Below are 15,149 nucleotides of genomic sequence, written 5' to 3'. Positions count from 1 at the left end.
AAAGAAGTCTCCCATACTTTATTTTAGCACTTTTGTGGTTTCATTTTTTCAAAGAAAATTAAATCTTGTCTGTCTTTGGAATTTATATTCCTATAAGTGTGTGAGAGTATGGATCCAACTTTATATTTTTTCTTGTGGTTACCTAGTTGTACCCAAACCATTTATTTATTATGTATCTCTTCTCCACTGATTTAAAATGCCACTTTTTTGGCATATAAAATTCCCATATGTATTTGGGTCTATTTCTAGATGTTGATTCTATTTCACTGGTTTCTCTGTTCATGTGTTCATGTGTTCGTTGTTTTGATTAAATTTTAAAATCTGGTAGAATTTTCACATTACTTTTCTTTCTTTATAATTTCCTTCATATTCTTGATTTTTTTGTTTTATGTATGAATATTAGAATAAGGTTGTCAAGTTAAAAAGAAGTCCTCTTGATTTTGTTTTTATTGGGATCTCATTAAATGAATAGATTAACTTCAGGAAAAAGTAACATCTTTATGGCATTGAGTCTTTCTGGCCAAGAATCTGATAAGCTTTTTTTTTTTCTGTTTAATTGACTTTTTTGGTGATCCTCAGGAGCATTTACTGCATGTAGATCTTGCACATTTTTTGCAGAGTTTGTTCTTAGGTGTTTTGTGTTTTTGTTTCTATTGTAAGGAAAGGATGTTTCTTTTCTTTGTATTTCCTAGCTGGTTATCATTTGTATATATGAGAGTTGTTAACAAAATGTTAAATATGTGCACACCTAGCTATCCTGCAGAATTCTGTCTTTTTTTAAAATTCAGGTAAAATTCATATAACATAAAATTAACCATTTTAAAGTTTTTTTTGTGTGTTTTAAGTAGGCTAAGTAGGCTCCATGCCCAGCATAGAGCCAATGCAGGGCTTGAACTCAGGACCCTGAGATCAAGACCTGAGCTGAGATCAAGAGTCGGACCCTTAACCGGCTGAGCCACCCAGGCGCCCCCAAATTAACCATTTTGAAGTGTACAATTTAGTACCACTGATACACGCACAAGGCTGTGCAGCTCCTTCCTCCTTCCAGTTCCAAAACATTTTCCTCACCCCGAAAGGAAACCACGTGCCCATGAAGCAGTCATTCCCCATTCCTTTTCTCCCTCAGCCACCACCAGTCTGCTTTGTGTCTGTATGGATTTACCGGTTCTGGACTTTTTATGTAAGTGGGATCATACAGTATGTGGGCTTCTGTGACTGGCTTTTGTCACTTAGCATCATGTTTTCAGGGTTCGTCCATGTTGTAGCAGGCGTCCGTACTTCATTCCTAAGACTGACTAATATTCCGTCGTGTGGATGGAGCCCATTCACTGTCCCTTCATCTGTCGATAGGCTTGTGGGTTATTTCCACTTTAGGGTCTTGTGAATAGTGCTGCTGTGAATATTTGTGTATAGTATTTGAGTCCCTGTCTTCCGTCTTTTGGATACATACCCAGGAGTAGAATTGCTTGGTCATACGTTTAACTTCTTGAGGAACTGCCACACTCTTTCCATAGCAGCTGCGCCCTCTGACCTTGCTATCAGCAGTGTATTCAGGGTTCACTTTCTCCACACTCTTACCAACACTTGTTATATTTCCTTCTTTCTCTTTTAAATTATGGCCATCTTACTAGGTATGAAATGCTATCTCAAGGTTTTGATTTTCATTTCTGTAGTGATTAATGATGTTGAACATCTTTTCATGTGTTTGTTGGCCATTTGTATGTCTTTGGAGAAATGTCTGCTCAAGTCCTTTGGCTGTGTTTTAACTGTGGTATTTATGCTTTTCTTGTTGAATTATAAGAGCTCTTTATATATTTTGGGTACTAGATTCTTGTAAGTATATGATTTGCCAGAATTCTTTTTGTCTGTGGTAGTTTTTTGGTTCTCTTGGTTTTTTTTTTTTTTTTTTTTTTTTAGGTATAGAATTATATCATCTGCAAATAGTGGTAATCTTTCTTCTTCCTTTTCAATTTCATACTTCTGTTTTTTTGGGGGGGGAGCTAATTGCATTGGCCATTACCTCCAAAACATTGTTAAATAATAATGGTAGTGAACGTGTTTATTGAGCTCCTTTAACGGAAATGAAGCATCATTGTATGGATTTACCATGGTTATTCAACCATACATACACTGTGAAACCTTCAGCTTTCCAGTTCCTCACCACTATTAGTAGTGCTGTGGTGAGCACTTTTACATAAATCCTTTCTATAGTTGACATTATTTGGCATTTATTTCCTTTGGATACATTTTAAAGACTTGATACACGTTGCCAAGTTGTTCGGGTATAATTTTATAATAGATCCCTTTGTATTGTAAGGAATGGACTGCACACTGCTGGATTCCACTTATGCTTTTACATGCAAACAAGTAGGAATTTGTCCTTGCCTATTTCCCATCTCCCTGTGTTAGTAGGAAGTGAAGAGAGAAGGTGATTGAGCAGCCATAAAGGGATGATTTTAGCTATTCTGAAATAAGTTTAGGTCTGAAAGTCCTCATGGATACCAAGTGAACTGCTCTTTGTGTTTTTAGGATTTGGATTGCCAGATTTCCTCGCATATGGTGGTATGCACGTGGTTAGGTGAGGTCAGATGAGGTTAGATGAGTTACGCTCATCTATGACTGTCCAGCTGGGACAGGAACTTCAGCACACCAAAGCTTGCTGATGACCAGATAGGGCCGAGGGACCCAGATGAGGGATATATATGAATGTTTCTTCAAGACAACTTGTCCTGCTGCAGAAGCTCATCAGGGAAGCTTCTGTGACTAAGCTCCCAGCTCCAGAAATCCAACTGAGACAAATATGTGCTATTCAAGACAGAAGCATTCATTTCCAGAATGTTGGTATCTAGAAACTACGTAGGAGCTCTAATGCCATTCTTACTGAACAGTTTATCCTATATCTTGGGCCTTTCTTTTTAGGACTTCTGTTGTGGTTCTGGAATCTCCGTGTCTTGGATGAAATTTAGCCTAGTCAGAGATATTCCCTTAAGATTGCTCCTGGAATCTTTCCCCCATAAATATATGAATGATTTTGAGATTAAGATGTCTTCCTATGTTGAAGATTCTGAACCTAATTTGTGTGTTCCATGATTATTACTCTTTATATTTCCTTTAGTTTCAGATGCTTCATCAAGATGAATCAAATAAAAGGGAAAAGATCAAGACGAAGAGCGTTGACTTTGAGGATGACCTGAGAGATGAAGTAGAAGATGCTGTCCAGAAAGTTTGCAATGCAACTGGATGTTCAGTGAGTATTTCTGTCCTGTGGTAATAACGGTGCATGAGCAAGCATTGCTGGGCCGAGTTTACCTGCCAGTTTCGTAGGCCCAGTCTAGGATGCCCACACCTGATGGGCCAAACAAGGTTTGTGATGTTTGTGGTTCATTAGATCGAGTGAGAAGACCTAATGAGAGTTATTTATTCATTTTTCTCTTGTTTGCTAGACTTTACCCAGTACTGCTCAAAATCCTAAGGAAGTGTGTGGGTTTTTTGTTTTTGTTTTTCTGACTAACATTTACGCTAGTAAAAGTGCAGTTGTATAAAGGAATTCATTTATATTAAATGGTTATTTCAGGTAACCAGCCTTATTGAAAATTAAGACATTTTCTAAATGGAGAAGGTCTTGAAACCATGCCCTAATTCTCACCATTACCTCTTCTTGTGTATCAGGTTGTTGACGTAGAGGTAGGTAGAAGAGTATACCCAGTCTTGAAGTGTTCCTTTGTTTCTTGGATAGGATTTTAATTTGATAGTCCAGAACCTGGAAGCTGAAAATTATAATATTGAATCTGCAATAATTGCCATGCTTCAGATGAACCAGGGGAAAAGAAATAGTAAGTCCATGATTGATATTTATACGCTTTCAAAATGGTTGTATTGGTGATTTTCCAAATGTTTATTTTTCATCAAGGCACAGGTAGTGATTATACTGTCATTTATCACTTTCTGCATGCGGGCATGTTTTGCAAGGCCCTAGCCCTGCCTTGGGGAGAAAGATAATCTGGAGTCAAGGGGGGCAGAGGGGAGACAGATGAGGAAACTGGTATAGTTATATGTGCTAGTGTCGGGGAGTACAGGGCACCGGGGGGACACATGGAAAGGCCAACCTAAGCTGGTCTTGGAGGGATGGAGAGTGTCAGGGAAGACTTTATTCTTTTCGAAAGAAGAATCCCTTATAAAACCAAAATGATAACTGAAATAGAATAGAGAGAGAAATAACTGAGTTTTCTAATGGATATACGTAGATGGCTAGCATCCATCAACTGGTGATAAATTAGAATTTTTTTTACTTGAACTGGGTTTAATTCTGTGACTCAGAAGATGGAAAACAAGATATAGAGTCTTACTGTTTTCACAAGTTACTTTTATTTAAAATGATTTCAATACGTATTGACAGATATGTGCCAGATACTGTTTCCAGCATTGCAGTTTTCCGTATGTTTGGGTATTTTCTTATCTTCTTTATACATTTGCTGTGCTTTCTCAGAAAGCTGTGCGTAACTTGGTCTTTGTGACGTCGAAACAGCACCATCCAGTGTCCGTGCCATCCAGTATAGTGTGTACTTGACACGCGTGGCTAAGTGAGAGTAAGGAACTGAAGTTTAACTTTTATTTCACTTTAGTTATTTTTAATTTAAATGGCTGCATGTGGCCGGTGGCAGCTGTATTGGACAGTTCAGGTTTGGGGCCAGTTTCCTTTCTGGGTTTTGGGTGCAAATGAAAGATTTCCTCCTAAAAATACGTGTTAAAAGTGGTTTAATAAAACACTCTGCAGGTGGGAAGCCGATGATTAAGCTGATCAGCAGGTTATTTTTGAATTTATTTTCCAGGTATTACCAGTTATCTCCCTCCTTGTGTGCCCCACTGTATTGACTTGATATTAGAATTTTGCTTCAAGGAAACTTGCTCTCCATATGACGGGTGATTTTGGAGTTGTGCACTGTTAGGTTGTGAAACTCTCTTGGGTTCTCAATTTTAATAAAATCCTTTCTTTGGAAGATGCAGAGGAGAACCTCGAGTCCAGCGGCCGAAGCCTGAAGCAGTGTGGCCCTTTGTGGGAGGAGGGCGGCAGTGGCACCAGACTCTTTGGAAATCAGGGCTTAGATGAAGGCAGAGCTGAAAACAATAAAGAGCGGGCAAGCCCTAGTGAAGAAAATAAAGCAAATAAAAACCAGCTCCCAAAGGTACGAAAGATGGGCTCGCAAGGGCAAGTGGTGGGCGGCTGTGCTTCAGTGGCAGGGGTGGGAACTTGGAGCTCATTTTAGTGCGTCATTGTTTTCTGATGTTTTTAAAGTAGTTATTGTAGAAAATACAGGGAGTGCATGAGGGGATATCAAGAAGTAGAATGGGAACCTTGCTTGTCCAATTTTCTATGTGTCAGTGTACACACAGACAGCCTCCCTTTCCTGCCCAGTGTTACTGTGTGTCCAGGTGTTTCCATGTTATTTTTTTTTTTTTTAGTATTTATTTATTTATTTGATAGAGACACAGCGAGAGAGGGAACACAAGCAGGGGGAGCGGGAGAGGGAGAAGCGGGCTTCCCGCTGAGCAGGGAGCCCGATGAGAGGCTCGATTCCAGGACCCTGGGATCATGACCTGAGCTGAAGGCAGACGCTTAACGACTGAGCCACCCAGGCACCCCTGGGTGTTTCCATGTTAATCCGTGTTATAAAATCCCCATAAATGCCATCATCTTCATTGAAAAACTTTGTGTATAAATCTTTGTATTTTGCATTATTATTATTATTATTTTATTTTATTTTATTTTTGTGGCTAGAGTCACAGTAAAGGGTATGGATATTTGAATCTTTTTAAGGCTTTTTGGTAAATTGTCAAATGCTTCCCGGTGGGGTTGTCCATCTCCCTCCCTGCCCCTGACTCCTGCAAGTAGTATATGACACCATTCTTTTTACTGAATTTGGAATTCATTTTAAAGACTTTCACCAAGCAGTTCTGAGCCCCCAATACAGCATAATGTAAAAAGCCACAGGCCAAGGTAAAGATGCAGTAAGCTTCTGAGGATTTTGTTAGGATTACCTGGGGCATTAAATTATGTAGAGACAGGTGTCCTATGGCATGTTTGAGCGTTATCTCTTGCAGGACTGGGGTTAATGTTTCTTAGGTCATTGTGTATTGGATTATGAGGAGAATGGAATTGATTTCGTTTGCTAGCTCAGCAGAGGGGATAGAAATTTAAATGTAAATTTGAGCCATGATGGGAAAGACATCACTTCTGGTCTGTTAGGTGGGTTTTCTCTGTTCTTGCTGAGAAGCAGTCCGTGCCCCCAGATCCGTTGGCCCCGAGTCCCCCTTCGGCAGGAGGCCCCTGAGTCTGCCGCGCGGGCAGCTCACCCAGCGGCCTTCTCTTTCAGGTCACCAACAAACAGAGGCGGGAGCAGCAGCGACTGGAGAAGAAGAAGCGACAGGAGGAGAGGCACCGTCACAAAGCCCTGGAGAGCAGGAGTGGCCACAGGGACAGCAACCGAGGTGAGGCAGATGCGAACGCGCAGGTCACCTTGGTGAAGACCTTTGCCGCTCTCAACATCTGACTCTCTGGCCTTCTGGGAGCTGCGAGAAGCGAATGGAAAATGGAGCGCTGTGTAGCAGGCTCTCCAGTGAGGCTGTCCTCTCACAAAATGACACGCAACCCACAAAACTCACACACAAGCTCACACACTGAGTTCGTCTCCTTCAAGCTGCCTCTGTTTTGCTCAAACTTTAGTTAGCGATGTGTTTTATTTTATGAAAGTTCAGTGAAGCCATTCATGTTCTGTAATTAAAATATCGAGTTCTAGGGTTGGATAGTTAGTTGAGGCAAAACCTTTGAAGTGTGGTTTTATTTGCCTTGAAAAATCAGAGTTCAGTGACCCTGGGATTTTTCCTGAACATTTGGGGTGAGTTTTACCATAATTGTTCATGAAGTAGTTTAGATTAGTTGCTAGAAATTCAGAATGACAAGTTTCCTTTGTTTCTCTTTCATTTTCAAGCAGATATTCACATACAGGATAGTTTATAAACGGTCTTCAACTCAGGAACATGTTTAGATTTAATTTTCTACTAATCCAAGTTAATCAGAAATTAATTCAGGAAGTATTTTTCCCAAAGTAATAGCATATGAGGGTTGCAGCCTGTTGTCAGGGTGGAAATTCAACAGCTACGTTTTTCTCCTTCCTGATTCTGATGCTATTTCAGATGGGATGCAGGTGCTGAGAGTTTGCTTGCGCTCAAGCCATATGATAAATACGCCTGACTGTTAATTAGGCCTGGACTTTGCTGGAAAAGTGGTAGTGTTGTTGAGGTTTTGGTACTTGTTTCTTAACACGGAGAAGGTGGCATGTTACTGCTTATGATGTAATTCTGGGCTTCTGATCGTATGGAGAGCAGAACCCATAGTTACAAAGGGAGAAATGAAGAGATTCCGGAGTCTTTGTCTAGGGAGAGTCTAAAGAGTTACTTGATTTTGTAGGGGCCTGGAAGGGTCTGGAAGAATAAGGCTTTTCAGGTTCACATTTTAAGTAATTAACTGTATTTTCTTCCTTGCTGTTCTAGACTAAGATGCCTTCAGAGAAGTAGTTTGACCTGTTGCTCAGTTTTCTTAGTGTCGTGAAAATGGAATCCCATAAAATGCTGCATTTCTTTCTTTCTGTTCCAGCCCCGTCTGGGATCTTGATGTTGGAAAAATTCTTCCACACTCTAGCACTTGTCAGTGACTTAGGTTAGACCAATAGGGCAGAAGCCATGGGATGACTCCACAGTTCTGACATGGATTTGGGAGGTGGAGAGAGGTCATTCCTAAGACTGGTAAGTGGGTGTGAACTTTCAACCTGGAACCATGTATGAAGTGGACAGTCGTGGACAGCCTTGGCCTTCTGGGGACCCAGTATTTGGACAAATAAATTCTGCTGATTGAAAAGGTAAATTAGTTACTTCTCCACCTCAGATTTCAAAATTATAACCGTTCCAAGGAGAAGGGAAAACCATAAAAACGTTTTGACTGAATGGATGTACCATTGTCTGGGCTGGCCCTGGATTCATTGAATTGCTTTTATCAGCAGACGATTTGCTTTCTTCAGTTTTAATGATGTGTTTTAATTTTTTGTTCGTTGACTTCAGTGACTTTTTATAGTTGAAGCATCTGTAGTTTCTTGGAACTGCTCTCAGGCTGTTGTAGTTTGGGCTTCTTCCTGGTATGGTGCTTTGTAATAGTAGCAGATTTGGAAAGTGCGGAGCATGTTTTCTTTGCACATTGTGGAGTCCTGAGTCGGAGGCTCTAGTACTTAGTCCCTACAGGTGCAGGGTCTCTGTTGCCTTACTGTTTCCAAGGGAGTGAGATCCAGTGCTTAAGGATCAATCATTCTCTTGGCTTTTGGCTCTGGACACTTTCCTGACTGTGGCTGATCTTTTCTGAGTGAACACTCTTTCTTGTCTGTCTGGTAGGGCGAGAGAGCCAGAGACCAGATCCTCTCAAGAAGGTCAAGATTGTGTATCAGAAACTCAGCAGAATTAGGAGTCTGAAATAGCGTAAGGGATACCCCTTGTCAGGAGCAATAGAATTGCTTTATTTACCTGGTTAATGAAGGTGGCCTTGGGCCCTGTTGGGTTTTAGAAGTTTAACTAGAAGCTGCTAAAAAGTTATTAAAGAATATTGGGCAAACTTGTTAACAAATTACCAAATTCTGATAATAGACTTCAGCATTTCTGGGGTAAAATAACAGTGGTTTTAAAAACTAATCCGGCTTCGGTAATTTTCTCTTACTACCATTTCATAGTTTTCCAGTTAAAATTGGTCTGCGTTTAATACATTAATTATTAGGAATGGGGTACACGTACCCAACTTTAGTGATCTCTTCTCGCTTAAGCGTGTGAATTTAGACTTCACTGCCTCAGTCTCACTGAAGTATGAGGTAGATGGGATCCATATACTTAGTTGCCTTGTGGGCATTTGAAAATTGCTTTATTGGCAGCCAGCATGGAGGTCCAGTGAGTTTGGCTCTGGGAGGACTGTTGTCAGTAACTCTTGTCCCCAGTACAGTGACTCACGTGCACTCCATGTTGGGAGGTGTGTCTTGCTTAGCCTCTGTGCTGTGTCTTGGCCGTTAGAGGTTTATGTTACATGGGATTGTCTCGGTAGCTTTTAGTGGGGTCAGGAGAAGGGGGATGGGGCAGTGGTCTGTAGCTGCTTATTAGTCTTTTGAACTGTATATAAAGGTTTTATGGATTTTAAAACAAGATTTTTTAAAGGTCAAAATAAATAAAATTTTAGTGGCAACAGCTTTGTACTAGAGAGGTAGCTGTATTGAAACAACCTAGAACCACACCTTCTAAATAACATAGTTGCCATCAGGAGATATTAGGGAGATAGAATGCATATGTATATTTAATTTTTCAGTAGTGTGTACATATGCTTTCTGGAGCAGAGCCTGGTTGAGGGATGGTGGCAGAAAGAAAGATCTTGAATATCAGCTGAGGTGTTGTCTGTAGTTTCTTTTATAAGCTCTGAAAACACTTCCAAACCCATTTTGATCCCGAGGGCTTGTGAAGTGGGGTCTCCCTTGTGGGGTGGCTCGAGTGGGCGTCACAGGAACCTTCGAGGAGGTCATCGGTAGCGCCCTGCCTCGGCTCCCTGGGGTTTACAATGTGAAATGACGCGGCCCTGGGGGAGGAGGGCCGTGCGATGTCGGGGAGGGCTGCTCACTTGTTAGGTAGGTAGGCATCCGACGGACTTCGGCACTGAACTGTCCTCGTGGTGAGTCCCTGTCGTCAATGTGCAATTTCTCTCATTCTGAGAAACTTTAGACTCTGCCTGGGTTTTACTGGGTCAACATAGAATGCTGTCAGTTTACCTCTGTGAAATGGTCAGCTCGAATGTGCAGTCGGGTACTGGAAACTGGGATTTCTAGTCCACGCTGACTGACAGTCTCCCTGAATAAAGGGATGAAAATGGAGCGCTTGGTCTCTGTGGGTCACATCTGGGGCCCTCTCTGACTCCCGTTTCAGGCAGACACGTGGCTCTTCACCTTTTTACCTTTTTACCTTTTTACCTCAAGGCTCCGTCTGTCTGTACCAAATGTCTAGCTTCAGAGTCTGCTGCTGCTTTCCCGTTTGGTCATTTTCACTCTTCACCATTCGTTCACCTCCGCTTTCAGAACAGGCGTTGCTAAAACTCTGGGGCCTTCCGACAGTTGTTCTGAGGTGATTTAATAATGGCACTTTTTTTACAAGGTGTGTTTTCCTGACTCTAAAGCAGATTGTGTTTTTCCGCTGACGTTGAAGCGAAGATCTTCTAGATGGCATGTTTAGGGAAGTCTTCTGCCGTCACATATTAGAGGGGGAGTGGGTAACTGGTGTGAAGTGGAGATGGTGACCCCCTCAGTCCCAAAGTGCTTGCATGGCTTGTAAGCTCCCCGGGGAGGAGCTGGGCCTGCGGGCGGCCTGGCCCTGCGCGGGCCCCAGGTGACGCTCCCGGTGACCTCGGGCTCTTAGCCATGTCTTCTAAGCTTACTAGTCTCTCTCTCCTAGTTAGGGGTGCTTTGTAGCTTGGTTAAAATGGTTAACATCCTTGCGAAGTTACTGGAGAAGGGGCTGCGGTCATGAAGAATGTTTCTGGAGAGCACGACCTTCTGCGCGGTGGCTCTATTTTCAGCAGGGCAGCCGTGAGCTCCAGAACGGCTGCCACTCCCTGGGCCGGTCGTCAGGCGGGCGATGATCCCTGGACCAAGCGTCTGAGGGCTGCCCCCACCCCTGCGCATGTCAGCAGCCAGCAGGTCACCGTGGCCAGCCGTTGGGGACAATCACTGGAGCTCAGTCAGAAAACTCACTGTGGTTGGGCCCCTGGCAGGTCCCTGGACCAAAACTTGAAGAACTGGTGTGGGAGTGCCAACGTCTTCCCACCCTCGTTCATTTTCCACGGCGGGAAGGGCCCTCGGCCTCCCCGGCCACCCTTCCAGCAAGCTCCAGAGACGCCGAGCTCAGTGAGAAGGAAGGAAGGAGCCGGGAGTTAGACTTGAGCCCTGCATGTTCTTCTTGCTGACACAGATGTGCGGGTGGGCGTGAACCCCTTGGGGAGGAGGGCAGGTGTGTCTGTGGGGAGCACGGGCCTTCGCAGGCTCAGGAACCTTCTCTTTTTTCTAATTGCACTATACTTGTTCTAGCTTCAGTCTGGAGATATTTAAGACCTCCATGGGGTCACGATCCATAGACTTAGCAAGTCTTGCCTTATCTCTGGAGCTCGACGCTGAGAAATGTGGCCATTGTCTGATGTCCATAGTTCATTTCCTCTCGGTGGTTTCTTTTCACAGATTGTGTTCATCTGAACCATTTTATTTTTTATTTACCAAAGTACTGTACTTGGCTACTTGCAGTGTTTTCAAAACCAAATGTTTCTTTTTTGTGTGTTTTTAATCTTCCATACTTGGTGCAATAGAAGCTGCAAAGATGTGCCACTTTATCTATGAAATGGAGTTTTGTATACCAATAAATTCTCGTTTAAAGACAAAGAATGCTTCACGTTGTTTTTGCCAGTGCGACCACCATTCGAGTGCATGAGACCGAGAGAGCCTGCCAGCAAGTGGCCTTTTTAGAGGTCTTTCCGTGGAAGGCAGGAGGCTGCGGTCACCTGCGGTCTCACTGGGCTCGAGGTTGCTGATGAGCTTTGGTATGGTACAGCTGGGCGCCACCACCGCGCCCTTAAGGACGGGACGCTGAAGATTCTGCTGATACCTGGGAACATCTCTGAGAATTTGGAGTTGTCTAAATATGGAGCAGCTGTCTGTTGGCTGCCACCTGGGGGTTTCTCCAGAACCCTGAGGGTCGGTTTGACCCCATTCTAGGAGGAGGTACAGCCCTCCAGACACGCGTGGACAGCTGTGACCGGAGCGCAAACACCTGGAGAGGTCCTCAGGAGGGGACAGGGCAGGGAGAAGGGCAGCCGCAGGAAACCAGTAGGTAGGGAAGTCCTCAGTGCTCACAGGGCCCAGCCCACATGAGGGCTCTGGCCAGTCCTGAGGTCAAGGCCGGTGCAGTCTCACTGGGCCTTGCCACGTCCTTGGGATTTTGGCGTCGAGACTCCCACTCTCTCGTTCTAATTTTGTACTCACCAAGCAGCCTTTGAATTGGCTCCACAGTACCTTGCTACCAGAAGGTATCCAGGACCACCCTGCATGAAAGAAAATGTGCCTACTGGCAAGGACGTTTCCCCTTGGTCACCATCCTCCTCATGTGGTTTTCACCTCAGTCCATGACTGAGAGACTACGTGCACGTTCCTGAGCCCGCGAGACCTGGGGTCTGGACCCTGCCAACCCAACCGAGAATCTTTCTGAAAGATCCTACTAGAATCAAAATGATGTCCCAATTCAGGTGCTCCCTCAGCTGGAAACCTTCCCTGGCCTCCATTCCATCCTCCTGTGATTCACTGGGACCAGGGCGCCACCTGCTACCTCGGGCGGGAGTCAAGGGGCTTCCTGCCAGGGCCCAGGTGACCGGTGAGGTCCTGTCTGTGAGGCGGGCTGAGCCTGTGAGGACGAGAAGTGTTCTCAGGCCCAGTAGGGAATGATCAGAGTACACTAAGTTCGCTGTTTACATTCTCCTCCATGCTGTACAGCACAGCTGACTCAGGGTGAATGACAATAGGGTGCCAAAGATTGAAATAGCACAGGGGGAAAGTGGCTGATCTGTGTCCCTTTTTGATAACTTCATGGTTGCCTAGGAGAAAGCTGGGTTGGAAACCCAAGTTTGCCCTTTAGCAGACACCCCACGAGCCCTTACCTGCCCCGCCCAGTGCACGGAAGGTGTATGTGTGCCTTGAGATACAATAAAAACTTGTCATAGGATGCTCTGCGCCAGTGTGGGGTTTGGCTGGGCTGTTGGACAACGTGGGCACTCAGATCCTAGGGATTCAGCGATTGAGAACTTGTTTGGTTGTAAAGGATCACGATTTAGAACTTGTTTGTTGGTAAGGGGCCGAGACCAATCCTGTCACTTCATAGGTTCTGGCTTGGCAGAAGGAAAACTTTCCCACCTTGGAGAAACTTGTCTGAACCTCCCTATGGCAGAGGGACTTAGGTACCTCAAGGTACTCCGTTTTTATTAAATTTATACACCCATCCAAGTATCTTAAGAGTCCATCCCACATTTACTGAACCTGTGTGGTCCAGCAGTTCTTATTTCTGGGCATAGAATCAGACATGGACCCTGTCCTCCAAGTTTCCAGGAATGAAAGAGGACACACACACGATGTAAAAAGAGGTACTATGCTAGGAGGGCCGTGAACTCAGAGGGAAAAATCAAGGAAGGCTTGGTGGAGGAAGCGACATTTGGCCTGGGCTGAAAGGGGAGAGAGGGAGGCCCTAGAGGGGGGTGTCCCATGTGTCGAGGACAGAGTTTATTAAGGATATACAGTTTGGGGAAAGACTGGGTACTTCTTTTTTTTTAAAGATTTTATTTATTTGAGAGAGAGCGAGAGCGATAGAATGCGCAGGGGAAGGGAAGGAGCAGAGGCAGAGGGAGAAACAGACTCCCCTCTGATCAGGGAGCTCAGTGTGGGACTCGATCCCGAGATTCCGGGATCATGACCTGAGCCAAAGGCAGACACTTAACTGAGCCACCCAGGTGCCCAGACCGGGCACTACTTCAAACACGTGTCCTGTGGCTTTTGCTACCAGAAGACCAATGCTGTGCTTGCCGAGCGAATCCCCGAGATGAGGCGGACTTTGCCCATCCTGACTGCTGGGCAGTGTCAGGAGTTGACCACTGGGTGCATCTTGACTTTGGAGCTCTGCACGGGTCACAGCCCTCCAGGAACGGAGCTGCACACGCTCTCTCCGGCCAGGTGTGCTGCACTTCCTACGTGGGACCTTCTCTCGGGGCACTGACGGTGAATGATTTTCAAACCTGTCCGCTTAAGATCAATGAGCACTCAGAGTAGTGAGCTCAGGGGCTCTTCGAATAAATGAGCGTAGGATTTATCCTATGCATGATGCCACTTCCCTAAAATAATTCCGATTATCCTGTGTCCGTGGATTCAACTGACCAGATATTTATCTGGCGTGTACTGTGATGGGTGCCATAGGGGAGGCAAAAATACATAGAGCGGCCTGGCCGAGATGGAGTTTCCAAAATGCTCCAGGCACTCTGAACGCGTTGTCTCACTTGAAACCTTTCAACCACCCTGTGAGGCTGGGGATTCTATCCCCATTTTACATACAAGGGAATACATAACTGGCCCAAGATCACAGATTGACAGCAGGATTTGAATCTATGGCAGTTCTGCCTCCACCGCATAGGAACCCCAAACAAGGACCCCAATGACGGGGCGTAAGTGGACCAGGAAAGGTATAAACACATTGTCTGGCAGTTCAGAGGAGGGTGAGATCTCCAGCTGGAAAAGCATCATGGAAAAGGTGGCATTTGAGATGCGCCTCCAGTGTGCGGATTTTCACATGTGAACAGGGAAGCTTCCAGGCTGAAGGCAGCTCTGGACAGAAGTGTAAATGCTGGAAGGCAGTGGGCGGGGGCAGGTTCTGGGACCGGTGGTGGTGGTGGTGGGGGGTATAAAGAAATATATATGGCTGGATCACTGAGGCTGGAAAAGCAGATGACACCAAGCTTGAACGCCAGGGGTTGGTGGCCAATGGGAGCTACTGATGGTTCAGGGGCAGAGGAGGGAGCAACGTGATGGAAATCAAACTGGGGAAAGATGAAGCCGGCCTCAGTGGTCAGGATGGTGACCGGCTGGAAGAGGGAGGTCCTGATGATGTAGTCTTGCTCTGGGAAAGCACTAGTATAGAATAATGTGTCCGTCTGCTGTTTGGCCACATCTGATGTGTCTCTATCTCCGGCATCATTCAGCTAGGGACCCCAGACAGAGGTCTGTGAAATCCTAATCAGAAACTCCAATGTGCTTTGATTTCTAATCACTTACTCAGCAAGTTACTTGATCAAACATTTCGTTAATAGCTTTTGTTGGGGGTTAAGGGGGAACAAAGCAAATCAATCCAAATCGTGCCATCAAAATTGGAGAGGCAATCTATGAGCATTCGGGTAACGGAGTCCCATCCCCAGCCTTGAGGTAGCCCCCAGGCCTCATGCATCCCTTCGTTCATTCAGTGAATTAATAAACAGAAAGCACTTAGAACAGTGCCTGCTAAATGTC

General features: G+C 44.8%; 1 protein-coding gene across 1 annotated transcript in view; it reads left to right on the top strand.

Moving 5' to 3' along the window:
- OTUD3 (OTU deubiquitinase 3) overlaps positions 1–11,491 on the top strand; it is a 30,375-nt gene extending 18,884 nt beyond the window's left edge. Inside the window, exons 5-8 of the mRNA XM_032392279.1 lie at positions 3,116–3,247; positions 3,737–3,833; positions 4,999–5,183; positions 6,372–11,491. Of these exons, the coding sequence (XP_032248170.1) occupies positions 3,116–3,247; positions 3,737–3,833; positions 4,999–5,183; positions 6,372–6,548 (591 nt within the window). The 3' untranslated portion in view covers positions 6,549–11,491. The remainder of the gene's footprint in view (positions 1–3,115; positions 3,248–3,736; positions 3,834–4,998; positions 5,184–6,371) is intronic.
- The last annotated feature ends 3,658 nt before the right edge of the window (positions 11,492–15,149 follow it).

This window comes from Phoca vitulina, unplaced genomic scaffold (assembly GCF_004348235.1).
Source record: "Phoca vitulina isolate PV1807 unplaced genomic scaffold, GSC_HSeal_1.0 scaffold2, whole genome shotgun sequence".
NCBI classification, from domain to species: Eukaryota; Metazoa; Chordata; class Mammalia; order Carnivora; family Phocidae; genus Phoca; species Phoca vitulina.
The sequence above is the reverse complement of the archived record's forward strand: the minus strand, read 5'-3'. Positions and strand labels throughout refer to the sequence as shown.